The 22,786-nt window shown below is 41.5% G+C and overlaps 1 protein-coding gene across 1 annotated transcript in view; it reads left to right on the top strand.

The window, feature by feature from the left end:
- Nucleotides 1-22,786, top strand: part of Prkci (protein kinase C iota) — a 57,668-nt gene that overhangs the window by 18,683 nt on the left and 16,199 nt on the right. The window contains exons 2-8 of the mRNA XM_041659120.1: nucleotides 1,645-1,766; nucleotides 8,636-8,725; nucleotides 9,755-9,805; nucleotides 14,032-14,117; nucleotides 15,745-15,885; nucleotides 16,959-17,013; nucleotides 18,213-18,271. Coding sequence (XP_041515054.1) covers nucleotides 1,645-1,766; nucleotides 8,636-8,725; nucleotides 9,755-9,805; nucleotides 14,032-14,117; nucleotides 15,745-15,885; nucleotides 16,959-17,013; nucleotides 18,213-18,271 — 604 coding nt within the window. The remainder of the gene's footprint in view (nucleotides 1-1,644; nucleotides 1,767-8,635; nucleotides 8,726-9,754; nucleotides 9,806-14,031; nucleotides 14,118-15,744; nucleotides 15,886-16,958; nucleotides 17,014-18,212; nucleotides 18,272-22,786) is intronic.

Genomic DNA, 22,786 nt, shown 5'->3' on the forward strand with positions numbered 1-22,786 from the left:
CCCCAAACCTTCTACGAGCCTGATCCCCTGGTGAGGTCTTGGGTGACTGGAGAGGTTGTCATGTTGCAGGTCCAGAACCTAGGAAGAGTTTATCTTGGGCTGCTTTTAGCTCCCTAAATAACTACTTCTTGCCCATCTCTGTCTGACCTAACATCCTGGTGTCTAATGAGTGAAACGTTTTGAGATGTATTGACTGGCCGCTACGTTCATGCCGAAAGCTAAGTAAGAGTGTCATCAGCGAGCATCTAGGCTGACAGCAGAGATGTCTGGCTTTGCTGGGAGTCAGCTCTCTGATGTCCCACCAGTGTGTTTGAAATGTGGATTTGATTTAACTTCATGAAAATGTTACCATGTTGAACATGGGATTTGGGGTAACTTGAGTCTGTGTTTCATGATCATGGCACCGATATTTGTCTCTAGAATTATCTATCCTTCCCTATGTTGAGGTCAGAGCTAAGTTTTGACAGTTAGGTATTCATCCTGTCCTGCATTGCCCTCAGGGATATTGTGAAGAAAATGTCTCAGCATTCGCTTTCACCAAGTTTAATTGTACTCTGACTGGGACAAAGGGTAGGCTAGAAACACATGCTTATCTTGCCCATGGGAAGGCTCTGCGGGCTGTAGATCCGGATGCTGTGATACAATATCCTGATAAAGCAACCTAGGGGAGAAAGGGCTCCTTCCAACTCTCTGCTTCACAGTCTATCTCACCTCCTCAGTCAGTTCAACCAAGAAAATCCCTCCCAGGCATGTCTTCAGACCAGCCTAAGCTAGACTGGTCCTCAGGCCTCTCTTCCCACATCCACAGCCAAGCTAACCATCCCAGCTACCTAGGAAATTAACTCTGACTCTGCATAGTAGACACACTTGGATTTGCAGTAGGAAGCCATGGACTGTGTTAATTTTATAAAAACCTTAAAGCTGGTCCAGCACAGAGTGCTGTGTGGAGTGGCCGCTGTGGAAAGGCTGCCTAGAGGGGGCATACCAGGCCTCTCCTAGAAAACACTCAACAAGTTAAGTGATTAGCTGGAGGGGACACCAGGCCTCTACTAGAAAACACTCAACAAGTTAAGTGACTAGCTGCTTATTGGATTTAAATGGTTCGTCTAGTACTAATATATTAATGCAATAATAGATATTGTTTACTATTTTTATTTATTAATACTTTTATTAAAAGTGTATTCCTGTGATTGGGGAGGAAGATTACCTATACTAAAGGAAGTTACCTTAAAGCTATTTTTGGAAAACAAAGAATGATTGACAGGTTTATGGTGGGTTATTTGTATAAGTCAAGGCTAAGGGAGCCAGGGTAACAGAAGGACGACTCTAAATGAATGGTAGACTTTTGTGGGTAGGAACATCTGGGGATGGGGTTTGAAGTAGAGTTTAGATAGTACAAGGCAAATGCTTGTAGAGGTGGTTGTGGAGGTGGAAGGCCTTGTGAAAGTGGCGGAGCAGTGAGCGCGGCTTTCTCAGTGACAGGACATTGAGTTAAGGTTTCCTATAAATCTGTTGTTTTTTGTACTGTAATTTTATTTCATGTTTTAATTGTTCATGTACACACAGATATAACTAGTTCGTCATGAGGTGTTCAGTCACATGTAGATCAGTATGACTTTAAACATGAAACTTTTTCTTTTTCAGGGACATTATGATAACACACTTTGAGCCTTCCATCTCCTTTGAGGGACTTTGCAGTGAGGTCCGAGATATGTGTTCTTTTGACAATGAACAGCCGTTCACCATGAAATGGATAGACGAGGAAGGTGAGTGACTGGGGGAAGGGGTGCTACCTGTGTGCGCATTTGCTTTTAGATGAAGTAAGAGTCCCAAGAAAGTTGAGAGAAAGATAAAGTAGAAATTTAACGCCACGCTTGAGTACTTAGATTAAGATAGAAGATTTAAATCAAAGTGCACAGTCTTTGCCTTTCCGTCTCCAAAATGAAGTAAGGCAAATGTTTTATTGGTGTGACATTTTAACTTAATTTTGATTATAAATGTCTTATATTTTAATATAAGAGTTTACTTGTTCTTAACTGAATGTACCGTAAAGAAAATGTCAGCGCAGTCATAGCAATTGTGGTCATTTTACTTCAGGGCAGTGTTAATGACTTGTACCCACGAAGCCCTGTGAACTGTTTGAGGATAGACATTGCTTGTCCTCACACTCAAGAGGCTCATCACAGTGTTAGACAGGGTTCTCTTAAGGACCAGGGCTGATAGATTGATAGAATGGGCAGCTTCCTCAATTCGAGGACATTGAGTTCAGGCTTCTCACCCTCCTGCCTTCATGTGTGTCTGGTGCCTAAGGAGACCAGAAGAGGGTATCTGATCCCCCTGGAGGAACTGGCTGCAGAAGGTTGTGGTGCCGGGAACTAAACTTCTACAAGAACAACAAGCAACAAGTGCTTTTAACTGTTGAGCCACCTCTCCAGCCCCTAAATTGACTTTTTTTCTTCTTTGTTTAAATAAAGGCAGGTCTTGTTATGTGGCCCTGGCCGATATGGAACTTGCAGTGACCCCTTCTTTGTCTCCTTATGTGAGCTATCACCCCTAGTAGCAAAACATTTCAGGTGAATAGTAACTGTGTAACCATTACTGCTATATGCTCTTACATAGAACAGGGAATGGTAGACAGGATTTTTATTTTACTTTATTTTGTTTTAGTTCTCTGCATAGTTTTAAATTTTTTATTTTTAACTGACTAAATATATAATTATGAGATGCAGTATTATGCCTTTCCTTTGTGTGTGTGTTTAATGTGAGTAGGTGTTTTGCTTACATGTGTGTCTCTGCATCATGTGTGTCCAGTGTCTGAACAAGCCAGAAGAGGGCCCTGGGTCCCCTGGACCTGGAATTACAGAGAGCTGTTGGCCAGCGTGTGGTTACTGGGAATAGAAGCCCGGTCCTCTAGCAATGGTACTGAGACTGTGACAGGCCTGACCTGTTTTTAGAAGACTGGGATTTTGGTCTAGAAAAGTTATATTTGAATGTTGTAGGCTGGGTTAAATAGGCCTCCTGGTAGGATCTTGCAAAACAGTATTGCTGAGAGCAATATGGATTATATAGGCCCATTCAGAGAAACAGTATTAAAAACTGGGCTAGAGACTATTCTTGTGATGTTTTGGCAAAAGAATGTGGCTTCTGGGGCTGAAGAGATGGCTCAGCGGTTGAGAGCATTGCCTGCTCTTCCAAAGGTCCTGATCCTGAGTTCAATTCCCGGCAACCACATGGTGGCTCACAGCCATCTGTAATGAGGTCTGGTGCCCTCTTCTGGCCTGCAGACATACACACAGACAGAATATTGTATACATAACAAATAAATAAATAAATATTTAAAAAAAAAAAGAATGTGGCTTCTGCTGTGGTGTAGTGGGAAGTTTCTTTCCTGCCCACCGGTTCCCAAATAACCTACACAGAGACTTAATATTAATTATAAATGCTTGGCCAGCAGCTCAGGCTTGTTGCTAGCTGACTCCTACGTTTAAATTAGCTCGTATTTCTTATCTACCCTCTGTTATGTGGCGGTGCCTTCTTTGGACACGGCATGTTTATCTCCTGCTTGCTCTGCAGCTCACAGCTCCTGACTCCACCCTTCTTCCCAGGATTCCGTTTGACTCTCCCCCTAACCTTATCTTGTCCTGCAATGGGCCAGTTGGTTTCTTTATTAAGCCAATCACAGGGACATATGTCCAGAGTATAAAGGAATATTCCACACTGTAGTCCTAAGACTTTGCCTGAGGTTAAATTGCAAAGAAAATTTCTTGAAGGACATTTCAGGACATGATATTAACTGTCATGTCATTTTTAGTAATCGCTCTTATGCAGGTCTACGGTGAAAAATATCAAGTGAGACAAAAAGAAATACAAAACTACAGTATGAAGAGAAAAAAGGGGGGGAGGAAATTGAATGTTGGAGTTGAGGCTTGTGCTAAGAGATAAGGGGATTAAGGAGAGGCCTGGTCCGCACGGGGCAAGATCCTACCCAGCTAAACTTCCAACTTGGGAAAAGAAAGGGCCTGAGGAATTTTCTGCCCTTTTTTTGTTTTTGTTTTTCTAGACAGGGTTTCTTTGTGTAGTCCTGGCTGTCCTGGAACTCACTCTGGACCAGGCTGACTTCGAATTCACAGAGATCCGCCTGCCTGTCTCCTGTGCGCTGGGATTAAAGGCGTGCGCCACCACTGCCTGACTGAATTTTCTGCTCTTAAGAGGCTACAAGGAAAGTTTCTGCAAAGGTGATTCAAGGCGAGGACCAGGCTCCCAAATGGGCATCTGAACTTGGCACTGTTGTCCTTACGGTTCTGTCCTTAGAGTCATGAGAAATACATGAGGAACGGTGTAGGGAATCTTCCTCCGCGGTGAAGGAGAGTTCCTGAGGCCTGGTGTGTGGCAAGGGGAGTCCCTGCATGGAAACCCCGAGATGCCATTGTGTGAAGTTCTGAAAGGGAAGCCTGGATTGTATTGGAGACCCCGCAATGTTTTAAGTACTGGAGCCATGGGTTCTCTCCCAAGGAGTTCCCGGGGAGTGGAACCAGCCCAAGAGAGATGAGTATCTTGCAGGCAACAAAGCTGGAAAGGCAGAGCCACTAAAGATTTATACTTTTCAGTATTTCCTAACTATGTCCTGATTCTTCCCTTTTTGAATGGTAATATATATCACATGTTGGAATATTTTTTTCCTGGAGAGTTATAGTTAAGAGATTGCCTTGAGTCTCAGAGGAGACTTTGAACTTTGGACTTTTAAACAGTGTTGACCATGTTAGATTATGGGAGTTTTGAAGTTGGACTAAATGTATTTTGCATTATGATATGGCCATGAACCAATGGGGGCCAGGAAGTGGTATATGGATTTAAATATAATGAACATGTGACCTAAGTTTTGTGTTCTGCATCTTGTCAGGTTATTTTACAAATAGTTGGATATTTCATATCTAACAACGGTTTTTAGAGCCTAATTATTTGTTTCTTTTTATAGGTGAAAAAAAAGTAGGTGTATTGAAAACAAGAAAAACCTAACGATTAATATGTGGGTTTTATCAATCCCTTAATTCTCTCAAAGTCAACTGCAGTGAGCAAATACTAAGAATGTATTTGTGTTTATTCTATAAATTTAGATTTGGTGATAGAGTTAGCTTTGAAAAGTAGCTTTCCTGGTCATCTTTGTTTCATAATGACTTATATAGAATGCTTTACCTATCAAACAAACATGGTCAAAGAAAGGTCACATGTGACACACAGGCACTCAGTTCAAGAAAAATGAAAGAGGTTGAATATGTTATCTGTGATGACTTACTTTCCAGCTTCCTTATGGTTATACATAAGTGCCAATAACCTCTCCAAACCACCCAGAGCCTAATCCATTATGACAAAAGGTTCATAGTCCAAACATGCTCTTCTTGTTCTTTGTCTTGTCCACCCGTGGTTTAGGTTCCTTGATTGCTTCTCTGCTAGTTCTGAAGACCTGTGGAGTACTGACTGCATAATAAACTAGAGACAAGAGAAGTACAGTACCTACTCCTGTCACAAAAAGGGAGACTCTGAGTTAAAACAGCATATACCACTGTTCCTCAGGGAAACTCGTTGCTGTTCTCTGAAAGTGGTTGGTCTTCCAGGACTAACATTGCTTTGAATCATCCTTCTCTTTTCCTAGGCCATGGCATTTGTAGTTCAGTAACTTGCTTAGACTTTGTCCTGCAGAGTTGAAGTCACATGTTCATTTGAGCATTGTAGACCTTCTATGATAAAGTTAAAACTGCCCCATTAGGTAATATCCATACCCATATAAATCTCTTTTAGACAAGATCCCATCTACACGCTTCTGGGGTTTGAGAGGCTCTTATGCTTAGCTAAGATCCTGGTGTAGAGATGGTGAGGTGGCTAAGCAGTTAAGAGTAAAAACTGCTTCCATAGAGGACCGTAGCATCCTTGGGGGGGGGGGTGAGGCTCATAACTGCCCGCAACTGCTGTAGCCCTCAGGGATCCAGCAGCCTCTGCCAGCAACTGCTCTGCAAACGCACTTACCTGGCCCCATATGCACCATTTTTTACGAAGTCTTGGTGTTCACTAAAAGCTCCATGAATCTGATCTTTGCTGTTAGTATGTTTCTTATTTTTATGACTTATAGATTGAAATGGAGAGGCAGCTTTATTTTCAAACTGAGCAAGACTTGGCAGGGAAAGGTTTTTCTTTTAGATACTTTTGAAATCCAAGTTTCACCAAAAATTATTCCATTCTTGACATTTCTCTGTATCCATGTCTACATAGGCAGTTGAAAGAATCCATTTTGGGGGATGGCTTAGTAGTTGAGGGCACTGGGTGCTCTTCCAGAGGACCCAGGTTCAATTCCCAGCACCCACATGGCAGCTCACACCTGTCTGCAACTCCAGTTCCAGCGCTTCTGACGCTCTCACACAGATGCACATGCAGGCAAAACACCTACGCACATAAAATAAAAATGAATACTTTAGAAAAAAAGGAAGAAGCCTTTTGATACTTTGAACCTTCTATGTAGTTATTGTGATTTATTTCAGCCACTGTTTTTAGGATTATTTTCTATGTTGCCTTCAGTGACAGTGATGTCACACTTTGTTCACTTTCCAATCATTTTCTCTGTTCTCAGGGCTTCACAAACAGCCCATGACTGCCATCTTCTGCCTTTCATTAGATGGAAAAGGCCATGAAATTCTTTTCCTTTTGTTCCAGTTTCTGGTTTGGTTACCTATTTCTGTGTAACACTGTCTTACAAGTTGGTGGATTGAAAACTTCCTTTTCACGGCTCTGTGAGTTATCAGGGCTAATGTTATAAATGCCCAGAAAAGATAAAGGGATTAAGGCTTCAGCAGCTGAGTTGAAGAAAAGAATAGAGACACTGTTTTCTTTGAGATAGTGTGGAAAGGAAATGACTTCACTGTGCTCTCATTGTAAACTGAGTATGATTGAAGATTAGGCAGAATCAATGGCATCTAGCGTGGAGGAATGTTTCCTGTAACCACAGCAGGGGGCGGATCCAGTTCAGGCCCCGGCTTTGCTCTAAGTGACTTGTTCATTGAGGAATGGTGTCATGCTGGATATATGTCACCTCTTGACTTCAGGAATGACTCAGCACTTTGCTTAATCAGGAGAGGTGTTTCTTCCTCCTTGTCCGTGTTACTAAAATTTAGCACTGAACATTTGAGAGTAACTCAAGCGGGTGTCCATCCCTAAGTAGAACATCTGTGACATCCTTCTCACCAAAGGTTCAGGGAACGTGGCAGAGGAGGGGTGCGAAGAATGTGAGAGACACAGGATGGGGAGTGGTGCTGTGGAGTGATGTCTTCTCACTAAAGCTACAGTTACTCACACAAGAGTGAGTCAGCGACATCAGTCATCATTCCAGCAGACAGTGCTCATAGGCTGTTAACAAAAAAAGAAGACATGAAAAGGAATAGGGATCTGTTAGGGTGCCTGGGAAGAATGGAGGAAGAGTTGGGGGCCCCTTGGAAAGTGCAGTTGGAGTGCACACTATCTGGATGCATTGTTTATATGTGTGCAAAAGTGGGGGCTGCTGAAATGGTTCAGCAGCACAGAGCCCTTGCTGCTCTTGCGAAGGACCCAGGTTCAATTCGTAGCACCCACAGGTGTCTTACGACTGTTTGGAACTCCAGTTCCAGGGGATCTGATGCCTTCTGACTGCCACAGGCACACATGTGGTACACATATATTATGCAAGCAAAATGCTTAATCAAATAAATCAATCTAAAAAAGTTTTTTTAAATGGCTCAAGCTGGACTATCTTAGTCCAGGGTGCTTTAGTGTTTTCTTTCCTGTGACTTGACTGAGCAATGTTGTAATGGGAAAGAAAATCTTTGACAAAGTCACTCCTTAGGGAAAGATCCCAACCAGCCATAGTATAGCAGTGCAGCTGCTTTTAATCCTCTTTTAAGGAAACTAGTATCAGACCTGGTGGTATAGACCTTGGGAGACTGATGCAGGAGGATTATGTGCTTGAGGCCAGCCAGCCTGAGTAATTTATTGAGACCCTATCCCCAAACAGAACAAAACAGGGGTAAGGCTTAGAGTGCTTGCCAGGCCTGGTCCTGGGCTCCATCCACAATACTAAGGAGAAGGAGGAGGCAACAGACTGGCTCCTAAACGTCCCCATCTAAGTGAGCCATGTCAGCCTGAAGGTAGTCAGAGCAGGTTTGCTACTCTGTGTGTGTGTGTGTGTGTGTGTGTGTGTGTGTGTGTGTGTGTGCACGTGACACACATGCACATTCATGCAGTACAGAGTGGTTTTCTGAGAAAGGCTTTTCTGTATTTTTTGTAGCCTTTCCTGGTACTAGCTCTTGTAGACCAGGCTGGCCTTGAACCACAGAGATCCACCTGCCTCTGCCTCAGAGTGCTGGGATTAAAGGCGTGCGCTACCACCGCCTGGCTCAGAGTGGTTTTTTTATATGTAAAAAATATGGTGTCTGGGCCCTGTGTTTGATTCTGTGCAACTAGAACTGGATGTGATGTCATCTACCGCAGAGAATGTAGGTTTAAGGAAGTGTCTAAACATCTGTCCTCATCAGTGCTCCTTCCATTACTGTTTATAGAATTTGCTTACAGTTATCCAACTCAGAGGGTGAAGACTGAGTTTTCCTTTGTGTTTTAGGAGATCCGTGCACAGTGTCTTCTCAGCTGGAATTAGAAGAAGCTTTCAGGCTCTATGAACTGAACAAGGACTCTGAGCTCTTGATCCATGGTAAGAGAACCATCTGCTGACTCTCCCAAAGCTGTGACTTAAACATAACTGTTTTTTTTAATTAACTCTTTAAAGGCAATCTAGGTATCATTTATTATGTGTGGCCTCTTTCCTATGTAATTGTCCTCTAGCTTCTTTTTCCTGTGCTAGATGAAGTAAAATGAGCCTGCTTCCTATAGAGTAGGAGAAATGTATTATCTGGCTATAGTCTTCCAGGATATTCAAATGTGATCTCCCATTGTTTTACAACTTACAACAGTTCCTGTACGGCTTTAGAAGTCTCTGTGCGCACATGTGTGTGTGCGTGCACATGTGTGTGCTGGGCAGGGACTACCCTTTTCTAGTATAAAATGTTAAAATGTTAGAGAAACAATCAGTTTTCCAGGTAGGTAGAGGCAGGAGGATCTTGTGGTCCAGGGCTACACAGTGAGAGTTAACTCAGTTATAGAGTACTTGCCTAGCACAGTTTCCTGTTCTGAGTGCTCTTAACTCAATTATGGCCATAATTCACTAGAGTACAGTTAGTTAAAAAGATGTTTCTCATTATAAAGAGAATTATATGCTTTATATGGTATGTTTGTAAATATATAGTCTGGAATATAAGCTAATATTTTGGGGATTTTGATACTATTTCTGATATTAATTCATTCCTAAATTGAGTACACATCTTTTAAAAACTTTGATTTTTGTCATTTAATTCTTTGTTGAAACAAAGTTTTCTACAACAAGGATGTTAAAAAGTAGTAGTTAGCTTCTTTAAGGCCCAAAAGAAGAAAAAGTGATTATTCACAAGGGTCAGGAATTAGTAAATCGAGCTTCTAATGTGTTACTTACAGTCATATTTATTTTCACAGAAAGTTGCTTTATATATAGGCTTGGTAAAAGTGATAGCCTTCAGTAGACTAATTTTGGTCATGTGTAGGAATTCTACCTTGGGTAACTCAAGTCACTTTGAATTTTGGATTAATTTTAATTCTGTATAGTTTGTATTTTGTAAATATGCTGTTAACTAATTTAAATTTCTTTCAGTATTTCCTTGTGTACCAGAACGTCCTGGAATGCCTTGCCCAGGAGAAGACAGTGAGTGTTTCTAATACTCTGTACACTTGAAATTCTAATTACAGTAAAAAGGAACAGAACTTTCTGTTTTGTTTTTCTAGACAAGGTTTCTGACTGTCTTGGAACTTGCTTTGTAGACCAGGCTGGCCTCTGTAACTGGAAGGCCACTTGTTTGTCCTGGTCGCCCAGCTAGCTTAGCCCTGAAATAACCACACAGAAATTGTATTAATTAAATCACGGCTTGGCCCATTAGCTCTAACTTCTTATTGGCTAACTCTCACATCTTGATTTAACCCATTTCTATTAATCTGTATATCGCCACGTGACAGTGGCTTACCGGCAAAGATTCAGCAGTCTATCTCTGGCGGCAGACCCATGGTGTCTCCCTGACTCTACTTTCTTCCTCCCAGGATTCAGTTCCGTCTTCCCCACCTACTTAAATTCTTCCCTATCAACAGGCCAAGGCAGTTTATTAACCAGTGAAAGCAACACACAGACAGAAGGACCTCCTACACCAGGCCTCCACTGAGAGGTTCACCTGCCCATGCCTCCTAAGTGCTAGGATTAAAGATATGTGCCACCATGCCTGCCTTAAGAAATAGAACTTTTAATTTGTTCGACTTACTCTGTTTCTTCAGTCTAATTTAGAACTTATTAACAACTGCCTAAGCTGTGCTTTTGCCAAATGGACTTCATCTAGCTACATCTTACATAATTGTCTGTTGTGCATATAAAAACACAATTAAATTAAGTCATGTGGCTTCATGTTTTTTTAATTTTGAATATTTTCAGATCTGGAAATTTCAAAACATCTTGGAAAAAAGGATACCTACAAATCACTTGTTCAGACTTAACGGAACTTAACATAGTCTGTTTGCCACTGTGCTTGCTTGTGTGCACACATAGGCGACTTCCGAGTCCAGTGACCCACTGTTACGGTCATTCATTTGCTTAGGCTTGCTGTATAGTGTGAGAATAAGTGTCTTGGCACTTCACTTCTAGATACCTCTGTAGATGTCACATTGTTAGGAATTGTTATAGAACCTCATTTTCTTTTATGGTTTCTACACATAAACATGACTTCAGAAAGAAAAGTAATGAATGTTTTGCTTTGAATTATGCAACACAAATAATAAAAACCCAGAGATAGATATTGGGGTTCAACCCGAAAAACCAGAAAAGCAAAGCAGCCAAGCCACTAGAGAAGTCTTACCTGTACCAGCGCTGGGCGACCACAGACTAAGCAGAATTAGCCTTTCTCTCCCATTTTATATTCCCTCTAGTGCCGGAATTAAGATAGTGCGACTCCCTAGTACTGGAATTAAAGATGTGAGCCGCCGCCACCTGGATTTGTTTCTGCATTGACCTTGTGTAGCCCAGGGTAGCCTTGAATTCACAGAGATCCATCTGCCGCTGTCTCCCGAATCTGGGGAGTGTGTGCCACCACTGCCCGACATCTAGTGGTTTAGCTTTGCCCTTCTGATCTTTAGACAAGCTTTATGTACTAAAACATAAATAAAATATCAGAATTATGTGAAATTTCCAAGTCTAAGCTTCTGATTTTATGATTTAATGCTCTTCAGTGAACAGGGAAAACAAAGAGCTATAAGGTTAAATAGATGTAATGTGTCACATAGGAAGATGGGGAAATAGAAGGAACAGGCAGAACACCCAGGCAGTAGTGAAAACCCAGGTTTGATTTCAGCTCACAGCATCTTCCTGGGGTTCTCGTGGAAGGAGAGTTAAAGCCATGTTGACTGTTTTTGCAGAGCTCTGGAGAGAGCCTAGAGCCACTGTTAACAGAGTTGACCCTGGCACACCCTGTGCAGGGCTCTGTGCCCGTGGAAAGCTACTGTAGGTAGATGGCATGCTTTCTGGGTAAAATGCTTCCCGTTACACTGCACACTCATTGACCTTTTCAAAGGTGGAGGTCTGACACCACCTTTTCCCCAGTCAAATAAATGTTAAACTAGAGAGGAAAATTGGTAACCATGACTAGGGTCTCTTGGCCCTTTAAGTTCTTAGACAGCAGTAAAGTATTTAAATTTAGGGTATATAATCTAATTCATAAGAGCATCTGGTAAGTTAACATGTGCTGGCCCTCACTAGATAATGTAGCACAAACACAAACACCTGTGTCTAGTGTCAGGGGTCATGCTGTGGGGCTCCACTAGTGTGCAAGGCCCTGGCTGCATCCCCAGCTCTGCAAGCAGAAGAGACGTCTAAGAACATTATAGCTGGTGCTTTCTACTTAACTTGAAATTGTGAAGTCAGTGCCACATCTGCTCTAAGGTAGTTCAGAAATGTTTCTTCCTGTTAACTAGCACTGATAAATATACCAGTAGATAGTAAGTACAATGTCTAGTGGATTGCAGTGACTACTAGATAGTGCATGTCATAGTGAGGGATTGCCAAAATCACAAATGGATTAGATTAATCTGTCTCCCTATGCGTTTTAGCAATAGTGGTGGCACACACCTTTAATCCCAGCACTCAGGAGGCAGAGGCAGGAGGACCTTTGTGAGTTCGAGGCCAACCTGGTCTGATGAGTTTCCAGGACTGTCAGGGCTGTTACATGGAAAACCTTGTTTCGAAAAACCAAAAGAAAAAAAAGTGTTTGTGGGAGCTGGAGACATGGCTCTTTGAGAGGATCTGGGTTCAGTTCCTGGCCCCATGTGGTAGCTCAGAATCATCTGGAACTCCGGCTCCAGGGAATCCAATCCCCCCATCTCACCTCCAGAGTACTAGGCAAGCACATGGTATACATACATACATGCAAGCCAAACACTGATAAATGTTTTTAAAAATTAAAAAAGGATAATAGCAATTATATAAAAACTTTGGAGTGGGCCAGACCCGTGGCTGTGTGGTAGAATGTTTATGTAACACGTGTGAGGTCCTGGGTTCAACACCCAGTATTGTACCAAAAACAGATCAAAAAGGATGAAAGTTTGTTGTAGATGGAGTTATATAGAAGTATCACTTACAGATTAACTTTCATGAAGAGGATGTACCTTTCCAGTGAAGAAGAGATGTAGAGTCAGTCCTTGTGGAGGTGTCTGTCGTGGTGGGCGCTGACATCTGATGTTTGTGTGCCTCTGATGGCATGCCATAAGAAAAGATCAACACTCTTATTATTTTATTTTAATTGTGCGTGTGCACATACCAGTGCCCATGCCTGAGAAGCAGAGAGCATTTGATCCCCTGCCCCTGTGTGCTTACGCCGCCATACTGGAGTTACAGGCAGTTGTGAGCTGCTTTTGATGAGGTGTTGGGAACTGAACTCTAATCCTGTCAGAGCAGTGAGGTCCACTCAACAGCAGAGACATTCCTCTGGCCCCTCTCCTCTTTAAAGGCATCTCTAGAGTATTTTTACTCAAAGGTTTATTTGGGTTTTTCAAGACAGGGTTTCTCTGTATAACAGTCCTGGCTGTCCTGGAACTAGCTCTTGTAGACCAGGCTGGCCTTGAACTCACAGAGATTGACCTACCTCTAGTGCTGGGATTAAAGGTGTGTACCACCACCGCCTTGCATTTGCTCAAAGTTTTAGCACTAACTCTGACTGTGAAGAGGCAGACTCTGCAACCTGGGATGTGGAACACAAAAATACTGCCCAAGACGTGAAGAGTAAAGCAGAGCGCATGGTTTTGAGTATGTTAGACGTGAAAACCAACCAACCAGACAGTCAAACCAAAGAAACCAAATGCAATGCCTGAATTGTGATTTGCTCCTGTGTAGGACATGACAGCTTTGAAAGACAGTTTTGGAACCGTTAAGAAAGAGAGTTTGTATCTGCACTTTCTGCTGAGTTAATTCTCTAAGATGCAGAGGTTATATTGTGTTATGGATGTCTAGAGTGAAAGTCATTGGTTTCAGACGCTGCATTTTCTAATCATTCTGTGGGGACAAAAAGACTCTGTTTTTGTTTGTGTTTGTCAAGAAGATATTAGATATAACAAAAGAGTAAGTAGTACCTTGTGAATCGGGTAAAGGATGCAGACATTTACTCCTTTAGCTTGTCCAGGAGCTCCAGTTTACCTCAGGTGTTAGGTGGGAATCTCTTGAAAAGAAAACAGTACTAATTATTCCAGTGTCAGTGCCCTGTGTGTTTGCAGCCAGCCCTGTAGCGAGCCCATTCTACATTTCAGTTCTAGTTTGTGTTACTATGGTAAACATCACAGAAAAGTCAGATTTAATTAAGTGCCTTTTATTCAAACTTGCTCTTTAAACTCTCACTCTCTCTTCAGAATCCATCTACCGCAGAGGGGCCCGCCGGTGGAGAAAGCTTTACTGTGCAAATGGCCACACTTTTCAAGCCAAACGTTTCAACAGGGTAAACTTGTTTTGTTGGATTCTAATACTTTGAGACATGTATTTTTATTTATTTATTTTTTTCTCCCTATGAGAGAAAGATAGTTTGTTATTAAATCTTGTTAGTCCTTTTAAAAGAAGCAGCAAGGCCTTGATCTGCCGCCCTCTACCGCTGGGGCGCACAGCTATTCTATCTAACCAGGCACACTCTGGTTAGAATAGCACTTCCTTCACTGCCCGCTTCTCTGCTTCACTCACACACAGCCTGCCGCTCCGAGAATGGTTCCAGCTTTTTAAGAAGGTCCTGATTAGATGAATGAATGCCATTCGTCTTAGGTTAAACTTCTAATGTTTGCATCTTATTTCCAAATGAGTCTGAAAAAAAATATGGGTTTTTAAAGTTATAAGAAAATTATGTTTAAATATAATTCAAAGCAGGCAGAAATTATTAAAGTTTATTGTATAAGCCCTTTAATTCACTGTTTAGAAAGCAGTAGTAGTAGCAAGGCCTTGGCTAGCTTTCACAATATGAGGCAATTTCCCGAGTGCTCTCCCTGTGTTGACTCACTAAATCCTTACTTGGCCCTGTGAAATAGGTACTGTATTTCCATTTTATAGATGAGAAAAATGAAGTTAAGTCTTAACTGTTTAGCCAGTGAGTCCAGAGCTGGGGTTTGAGAGCAAGCAGTCTGTTGGCATAAGCCTGTGTTTAGAAACACCCCTACCCCTTTATTGACACAGGTTCTAACTGTGTTGCTACAGTTGGCCTGGTACTTGGTATAGCTGAAGTTAACCAAGAACCCATGGCAATTCTTTCTGTCTGCCTAAGTGTGGGAGTGCCTGGTTTAACTTCTTTTGATAACTATACATTTATGGATTTCAGTTCTACAATTAACTTCATGTCCTCAATTCATCAATGTCACTAGAGATGAATGTCCGAGATCCCCAAATTCTTCTTACCAGTGGCCCTGGCGACACTAAGGCCCAAGTTCTCTAGGAAAGCAGGGTTTGCCCTCTGCATAATCGGGAAGACTGTGGGCTTATTAGCCACTTTTCCTGTGTTCATTACTGTGAAATTTCTGTGAAGATGAAAATTTCTTGAATTTAACATCAGAAAGCAACATGGTGGTATATTCATGACTCTTTATACTGGCTGTCTTCTCTTTATTTTTCACTGATCTTCAATAGCCTTTGAAAAAAAATTATGTGAAAAAATTTTGTTTCATCTGATTTTGCTATAGGCTGACAACTGATGCCATGATGAGGGAATTCAGTTAGAAGGAAAACCAGCGATTTTTAAATTTCTTGGGTTGTTTGTTTATTTTGCTTTTTTTTTTTTTGAGACAGAGTCTTAGTATGTAGCCTTGGCTGGCACGCACTATGTAGACCATACTGAACTTACAGATCAGTATGCCTCTGCCTCATGAATTCTGGGATTGAAGACACAATGAGCAAGCTGTTGGGAAATGGGGTTGTTTTGTTTTGTTTGAGATAGGTTTTGTTGGTCTGGCTGTCCTGGAACTCTCTACGTCGGCCAGGCTGGCCTGGAACTTCTAGTGATCCACTTGCCTCTGCATGCTGAGTGCTGGGATTAAAGGCCTGCACCACCACTGACTGTGAATAAATGTTCTTGAACTTACTCTTTGCAGCGTGCTCACTGTGCCATCTGCACAGACAGAATCTGGGGACTTGGACGACAAGGATATAAGTGCATCAATTGCAAACTGTTGGTTCATAAGAAGTGCCACAAGCTTGTCACAATTGAGTGTGGGCGGCATTCCTTGCCACCGGTAAGGCTTAGAGAATTGTTTGTTATATTTGTGTGTAGCATGCTTCATTTAACAGGGCTAAAGCAGGAAGGTGTTACAGAACTGCATCTCAGAAGATATAGTGTGCAGGCGTTCTTTACATTCTACTTACGATACGTAAACTTTGCAAGTCTTGAAGGAACCGTTATCAAATGCCGTCCAGGCAGTAGTCACATTTTTAGTTGTCTCATAAAAGTTACAATTTTCATTCTGAATTAAGAGTCAAACAGTTCTTGATTGATACTTCTTCCATACTTTTTAAATTCCCTGGTTCCTCCTTCCTGTATTTTCCGTAGAATTTTATTGCAGGAGAAACAATTAGTTTTTTAGTCATTTAAAGTATTTAATAATTTTGTTCATTACTTTGAGTGTGTCTTTTTTTAATATGCTTCTAGTAAAAGTGGTGTTATTGATGTACATCCTTTTCCAACTCATTTTTCTCAACAGTATGATTTGGTCATTTTTTTCAGATTTATTTTTTATTTATGTGTATGTATATGTATGTGCCCAGTGTGTTCTGGCCTTGGAGGTCAGAAGAGGGTGTCAGATCCCTTGGAACTGAACTGCCCAGTATGAGTGCTAAGAAATGAGCTCAGGCCCTTTGCGAGAGCTGCAAGTTCTCTTTAACTGCTGAGCACTGTCTCCAGTCCCCTTAGCTATATCTTGTATCCTATTTTTATTCGTTGTTCTTTTGTGCATGTGTTATGCACACGTGCCACAGCATCTGGAGGTCAGAGAGTAACTTGGAAGGTTGTTGTCAGGTTTCAGAGGGAGGAAAGGTAATGTAGAAGGGGGAATCACGGTTTTATTTCTAACTCACCTGAAATCCCTTGTGTATTTTTTTTTCTGTAAAAATTATGTCATTCATAGGAGTAGTGCATGGCTTTATATTGTTAAGTATTATAATAATAATGTAACTCATATCACTTAGAGTTTTTCACATTTAAGTTTTAATACGATACATCCCATTGAGATACTGTCATTTCTAGGTATATAGAGGTTTGGGGGTTTGAAAAGAATCTTCTAAGTTACTGTGTCTTTGGAACTGTTTGTAGGAACCAATGATGCCAATGGACCAGTCATCCATGCACCCAGACCATGCACAGACAGGTAAGGGCAGTAGCGACTAGAGACTGCTCTGGGGGCTTTTTAAGTCTAATCTCTCACATTAGACTTCATGTGGTTTTGTTTTTTATTTTTTGAGTTAGCATGCAGTGTATTAGATTTCATGATAGCATTTTCAGATAAACTTCTGTTGCTTCTCCTTCCCCGTTTTCTCCTGTATTCCCCACTTTCAGCCCTTCTGCCCCCGGAGCTCCTCGCCACAGTCGTGTGGTAGCCTTTTAAAGCCCAAGTTTAAAAACATAGTGTACATAAGCATATTTTGTGTTTGTAAAATTTGTCACAGTATTTTAATATACATATTTAGCATTTGAAAAAACAACTGTGTAAGCTAACAAATGACATTCTTAGTTCAAATAATTTCTTTTGAGAATCCTTTAAATTCAGCAAGCCTAGTTTGTTTTCACAGTGAGAAAGTACAAAGCTGAGTTTGGAGCCATGTTGACTGTTGAAGCAACTTGGTTTTCTTCAAACCCTTCCTCTGGAAATGTAGAGATAGAGCGTAGCAGACTGACTGTGTGGGCGAGTTAAGTGCGTATCTGGGGGATGCTGAAGCTTAAAGAAAGGAGCTTGACCGGTCTGAGCTGAGGGCTGCTACTCCTCCAACCCCCAGCAGTGTTGAGGAGCAGAAGCCCGACGTGCCAGGTCTTCATCTCAGTAAGAGTCAAGCATTTCTAAGACGAAGGTTATAGGCCTGCCATCTCTGTTTGCGGGTGTTAAAGCATTTCAATAGGATTTATAGTCCTCTGTAGAGAACAAATTATTCATAAAGAAGAGAAAAAGCAGGACTTGACTGCCAACTGGTGCTTCTTCTCTGCCTTCACTACTCTTTCTTTTTAAATGATCTTTCTTTACCTTATTTTTTTTAAAGATTTATTTGTTTTATGTGTATGAGTGCTCTGTTTGCATGTATGATGACTTTATACCACAAGAGCACATCAGATCCCACTATAGATGGCTGTGAGCCACCATGTGGGTGCAGAGAATTGAACTCAGGACCTCTGGCCAGTGCTCTTAGCCGCTGAGCCATCTCTCCAGCCCCTTCACTACTCTTAACAAATATTAAGCTTTCACTAATTACTTACTCATATGTAAAAACTAAGAAAAACCATCAAAAGAAAAATTTTAAGTCAAATTCATCATTGATTATTTTTCTTCTTTTTCAATATTTGGTTTTGAATTTTTAGTAATTCCATATAATCCTTCAAGTCATGAAAGTCTGGACCAAGTTGGTGAAGAAAAGGAGGTAAGGCAATTTGTACTACTGTACACAGCATCATTCCTTCTTAGAAAGATACGGTCTCTTAGAAATGTAACACTTGGAGCTGCTTACCCACTAGACAGTAACAGTCAATCAAGGGAGATAGTTAATGATTTTAGAGTTCTGTTTTTATTTAAATCTTTAAGTAGTTTTAACTATGAAATAACTTGAAAATTTATTTTCACTTTAAGATACCATATGCAAAAAGTACAATATACATAGGAATAGCATTTAGTACTTGATAATATTGTTTGAAACATACTGCAGATTCTTCTGTTTTCTGGACTAATTGCTTAAAGTGTAAATGGTTAAATGTCTTAATTGGCATTTAAAATATTATTGTTATTATTGTGTGTGATGTGTAGGAATGGGATGGGCATGCTGCCATATGCATGTAGAAGTGGAGCTGATACTCTAATATCTGCATATGGCTTCGGGAACCCCACTTAGGTTGCTAGGCCTGGGTAGCAAACACTTTGTATTTCACCTGCTAAGTCATCTGGCTAGTGTTTTCTTTTTTCTCTCTCTCTCTATTAGGCAGTTTATTGGGTTTTAATATTTATTTTTGTATGTATCTGTGTAAGAAAGTGCCACATATGTGCAGGTGGTCATGGATGCCTCAAGAGTGTGTCAGGTCGATTGGAGCAGTAGTTACAGGCTGCTGGGAGCTGCCTGATGTGGGTGCTGAACTTAACTGCTGAGCTGTTTCTCAAGTCCAGGTTTTTGTTCTAAAACAGAAATTAATTAAAACAATAACCAGTTTTAGAAAAGCTTTTGGTGAAAAAGAATGTCATGTGTTATCTGTTCCCGGTCCATTGTCTCGGAAGCCCTTTAACCTCTTCTCTGTGTGAATAGTGTCTAAATCTCTGGTTTTGAAATGTGCGTCTGGTCATGGAAGATTAGTCCTTACCTTTTCTTCTTTTCAGTTTTTAGTGCTTGATGGCTGTTATCGTCCAACTTTTTGTTATGGAAATTTTTTTAATTTATTTATTTATTAAAGATTTCTGTCTCTTCCCCGCCACTGCCTCCCATTTCCCTCCCCCAATTAAGTCCCCCCCCCTCAGCCTGAAAAGCAATCAGGGTTCCCTGTCCTGTGGGTAGTCCAAGGACCACCCACCTCCATCCAGGTCTAGTATTTGGTACAGAAGTAGCAGACAGAACGTTGTAGCCAAGCCCCCTCCCGTATGCACTGCTCAGTTCAGTTACTGTGAACATACAGTGGGTGCTTTGTCTCCTCACTTGCTTTACTCCAGCAGAAGTTTGAAGTAAATCTGTTGATCCCGTGTTTTTAGTGTGGCATCTTAGACTAATTACCTTTTGTTTGTTTTCTTTTGTTCTTTTGAGTCAAGTTCTCCTGTTGCCCAGGCTGTCCTAGAACTCCCTGCATAGCTAAGGAAGATTCTGTCTCCTGGTCCTTCTTCCTCCCCCTCCCAGATGCGGGATTACAGGTGCTCCTGCCCTGCCCGGCTGCACCCCAGTCTCTAATCTGTTTCATCTACCCTTAGTCTTTCTTTCAGTTTTGTTCTTTAAGGCTGCATGTTTGCTTCTCCATTGCCAAGGTTGTTAACATTTATAACCTGCTCTGCCACTGTGACCAGGTCTTCCTTGTCCTGTTGTAGGCTGATTGAGTCATATAAAGGAAGAAAACCCTAACATTAAAGAATGTGTCCTCTGCTCTTCCAGACCGTGTATTGCTCATATTTCTTTAATCTGCTCTTTGGTGGCCTTTATTCCTTTTTTTGGTTGTTTTTAGAAACGTGTTGACATTTTATCATTATCATCATTATTCTTACTGCTTTGGTGGTCACACCTTTTCAATACATGTAGCTAACGCTCAGACGATGAGATGTGGCTAGATGGATTTTTGACACAGTGAGCACTATAGGATGACCTCTCAGAAGAAAGATGTACCACCACTCCAGAGGTCTGTCTTGCAGCTTCTGATCATGGCAATCCTGTCTCCCCCCTCCCCTAAAAGTAGCCATTGTCTGCGCCCCTTTATTTGCTCTTGTTCCAGCTGTAGAAACAGAGTCCTACAAAATGCATGTTCTGACTTCTCCCGTGTAACATGGATGAGTGTTTCGCGGAGCAGTACTTCAGTTATTTTTATCATTCCATTTACCTGTCCCACTTCAGTTTTCCCTCTCAGTTGGAAGTATTGTGATGTTAAGATGAAACAGTTTTATAAGTGTGGTTTACTGACCCCGCTGATGAAAGCCAGTGCGTCCTCCCAGCTACTCAGGATGCTGAGGCAGGAGGATCACAGAGCCAGCCTAGACAACTTAGTGAAGTCAAATAAAAACTGAAAAAGGGGGTTGGAGAAGTTTGAGAGGTCGAACATTTACCTAGCATACATGAGGTCCTGGGTTCAGTCCTTAGTACTACATAAAATAAACATTTCACTCCTCAGTACTTCATAAATAATTAATTATGTAAGTTAATAACAACTTTGGGGGGGGGGGCTGGAGAGATGGCTCAGCGATTTAGAGCACTGGCTGCTCTTCCAGAGGTCCTGAGTTCAATTCCCAGCAACCACATGGAGGCTCACAACCATCTGTAACGAGATCTGGTGCCCTCTTCTGGTGTGTGGACATATGTGGAAGGAGAATGTTGTATACATAATAAATAAATAAATCTTTAAAAAAAAATAACAACTTTGGGGCATAGGTAGTAGACGTGCTGAAGAGTATGTACAGTCCACTGAAAGAGATGGTGGCCGCAGGTTTCCATTTGTGAGTTTGTAGTTCCACCAGCAGTGTGAGAGTTGTGGTTGCTGCTCGTTCTTGTCCACGCTGTGCCTGGTCAGTCTCTAGTAAGCCAGTCCTTAGATAGTGGAGATGGAGATGATGGTGGAGATGGTGGAGATGGAGATGGTGGAGATGGAGATGGTGGAGATGGAGATGATGGTGGAGATGGTGGAGATGGAGATGATGGTGGAGATGGTGGAGATGGAGATGGTGGCGATGGTGGAGATGGAGATGATGGTGGAGATGGAGATGGTGGAGATGGAGATGATGGTGGAGATGATGGTGGAGATGGAGATGATGGTGGAGATGATGGTGGAGATGGTGGAGATGGTGGACATGGAGATGGTGGACATGGAGATGATGGAGATGATGGTGGAGATGGTGGCGATGGATGGTTTTTAAACTTGTTTTAAGCTTTTATCCTATTGCTGGTTTATATAGCTATCCTGTAGCCTTAAGATTCAACACAAGCTGTTGAAACTTTGATCATTTTCAAGAAGATGCCCTTTAAATTAAACTTAGTACTTGAAGTTCAGTCTTCTTTCTTCCTGTCTTCAGTGATATTTTTGCCATATTTTCATTTTTTGATGTGTGGGGGGTTATAAAGCAGCATTCTTTATTTAGATTTCCCCACATTTACCCACTTGGTTTTCTATTTCTAGTGCCTGGCCTTTTCCACCTGATGTTTTTTTCTTCTTAAAGAACTAAATTGGTATTTTCAATAATGAGAATCTAGTATTACAAAGTCTAATTATTATTATTTCTAGTTTCTTAAATGTGAACTTTTAAAAATATTTTTAGATATGTTTATTTTATTTTATGTGTATCAGTATTTTGCTTTCATATATGTCTGTACCACATGTGTGCCTGGTGCCTGTGGAGTTGAAAAGAGGGCATCGGGTGCCCAGGCGCTGGAGTTGCAGACAGCTGTGGGCTGCCATGTGGGTGCTAGGAATGGAACCAGGGTCCTCTGGAAGAACAGTGATCTTCCTTTCCATCCCCATGACCATTCTTTTTAAACTGTTGTTTTTAATTACATGTATGTGTGTTTATGTGGATGTGCACGTCCACGCAGAGGCCGGAGGAGTCAGAGCTGGAGCTTTCGTTTCTTTCTCTTCTCCCCTCCCTCCTTTCCTTCTCCTATTTGCCTTTCTTTTCTTGATATTTTTAACCATAGGATTCCTGTTTTATGCTTTTTTTTTTTTTAATTATTGTGGTGGGATTTCTTTTTTCTTTTTTTGAGACAGGGTTTCTCTTTGTAACTTTGGAGTCTCCTGAAACTCCCTCTATAGACAGGCTGACCTTGAACTCACAGAGTTCTGCCTCTGCCTGCCGAGTGCTGGGATTAAAGTTGTACCCCACCCCCGGCTCCTGCTTTCTTCTTATGGGGCATGGTCCCTAAAGGTGTTCTTTTGGCTTTGCAGGTATCATGTAAAAAATTATCTTTGATGATCTGCATGAAGTGATGGATGTTTAAATTTCTAGTTTTAAATGAATTGAAAGGGTTCCTTTGCCATCCTTTAATATCAAATCTACTGCTATCTGTACTGCTTCCTGGTCATTTCCTGCCTGTAGCATCTCATACACTTTGGAGTGTGCCCTCTCACAGCCTGGGTTACATTTATCTAGTGTCTACCATTCCCTTACAGGCTCTTCTATCCTTTTTGGTTTTTTGAGACAGGGTTTCTCTGTAGCTTTGGAGCCTATCCTGGAACAAGCTCTTGTAGACCAGGCTGCCCTCGAACTCACAGAG

This window comes from Microtus oregoni, unplaced genomic scaffold (genome assembly GCF_018167655.1).
Source record: "Microtus oregoni isolate MIOR12 unplaced genomic scaffold, Mior012 000010F_ref0000083, whole genome shotgun sequence".
Classification (NCBI taxonomy): domain Eukaryota; kingdom Metazoa; phylum Chordata; class Mammalia; order Rodentia; family Cricetidae; genus Microtus; species Microtus oregoni.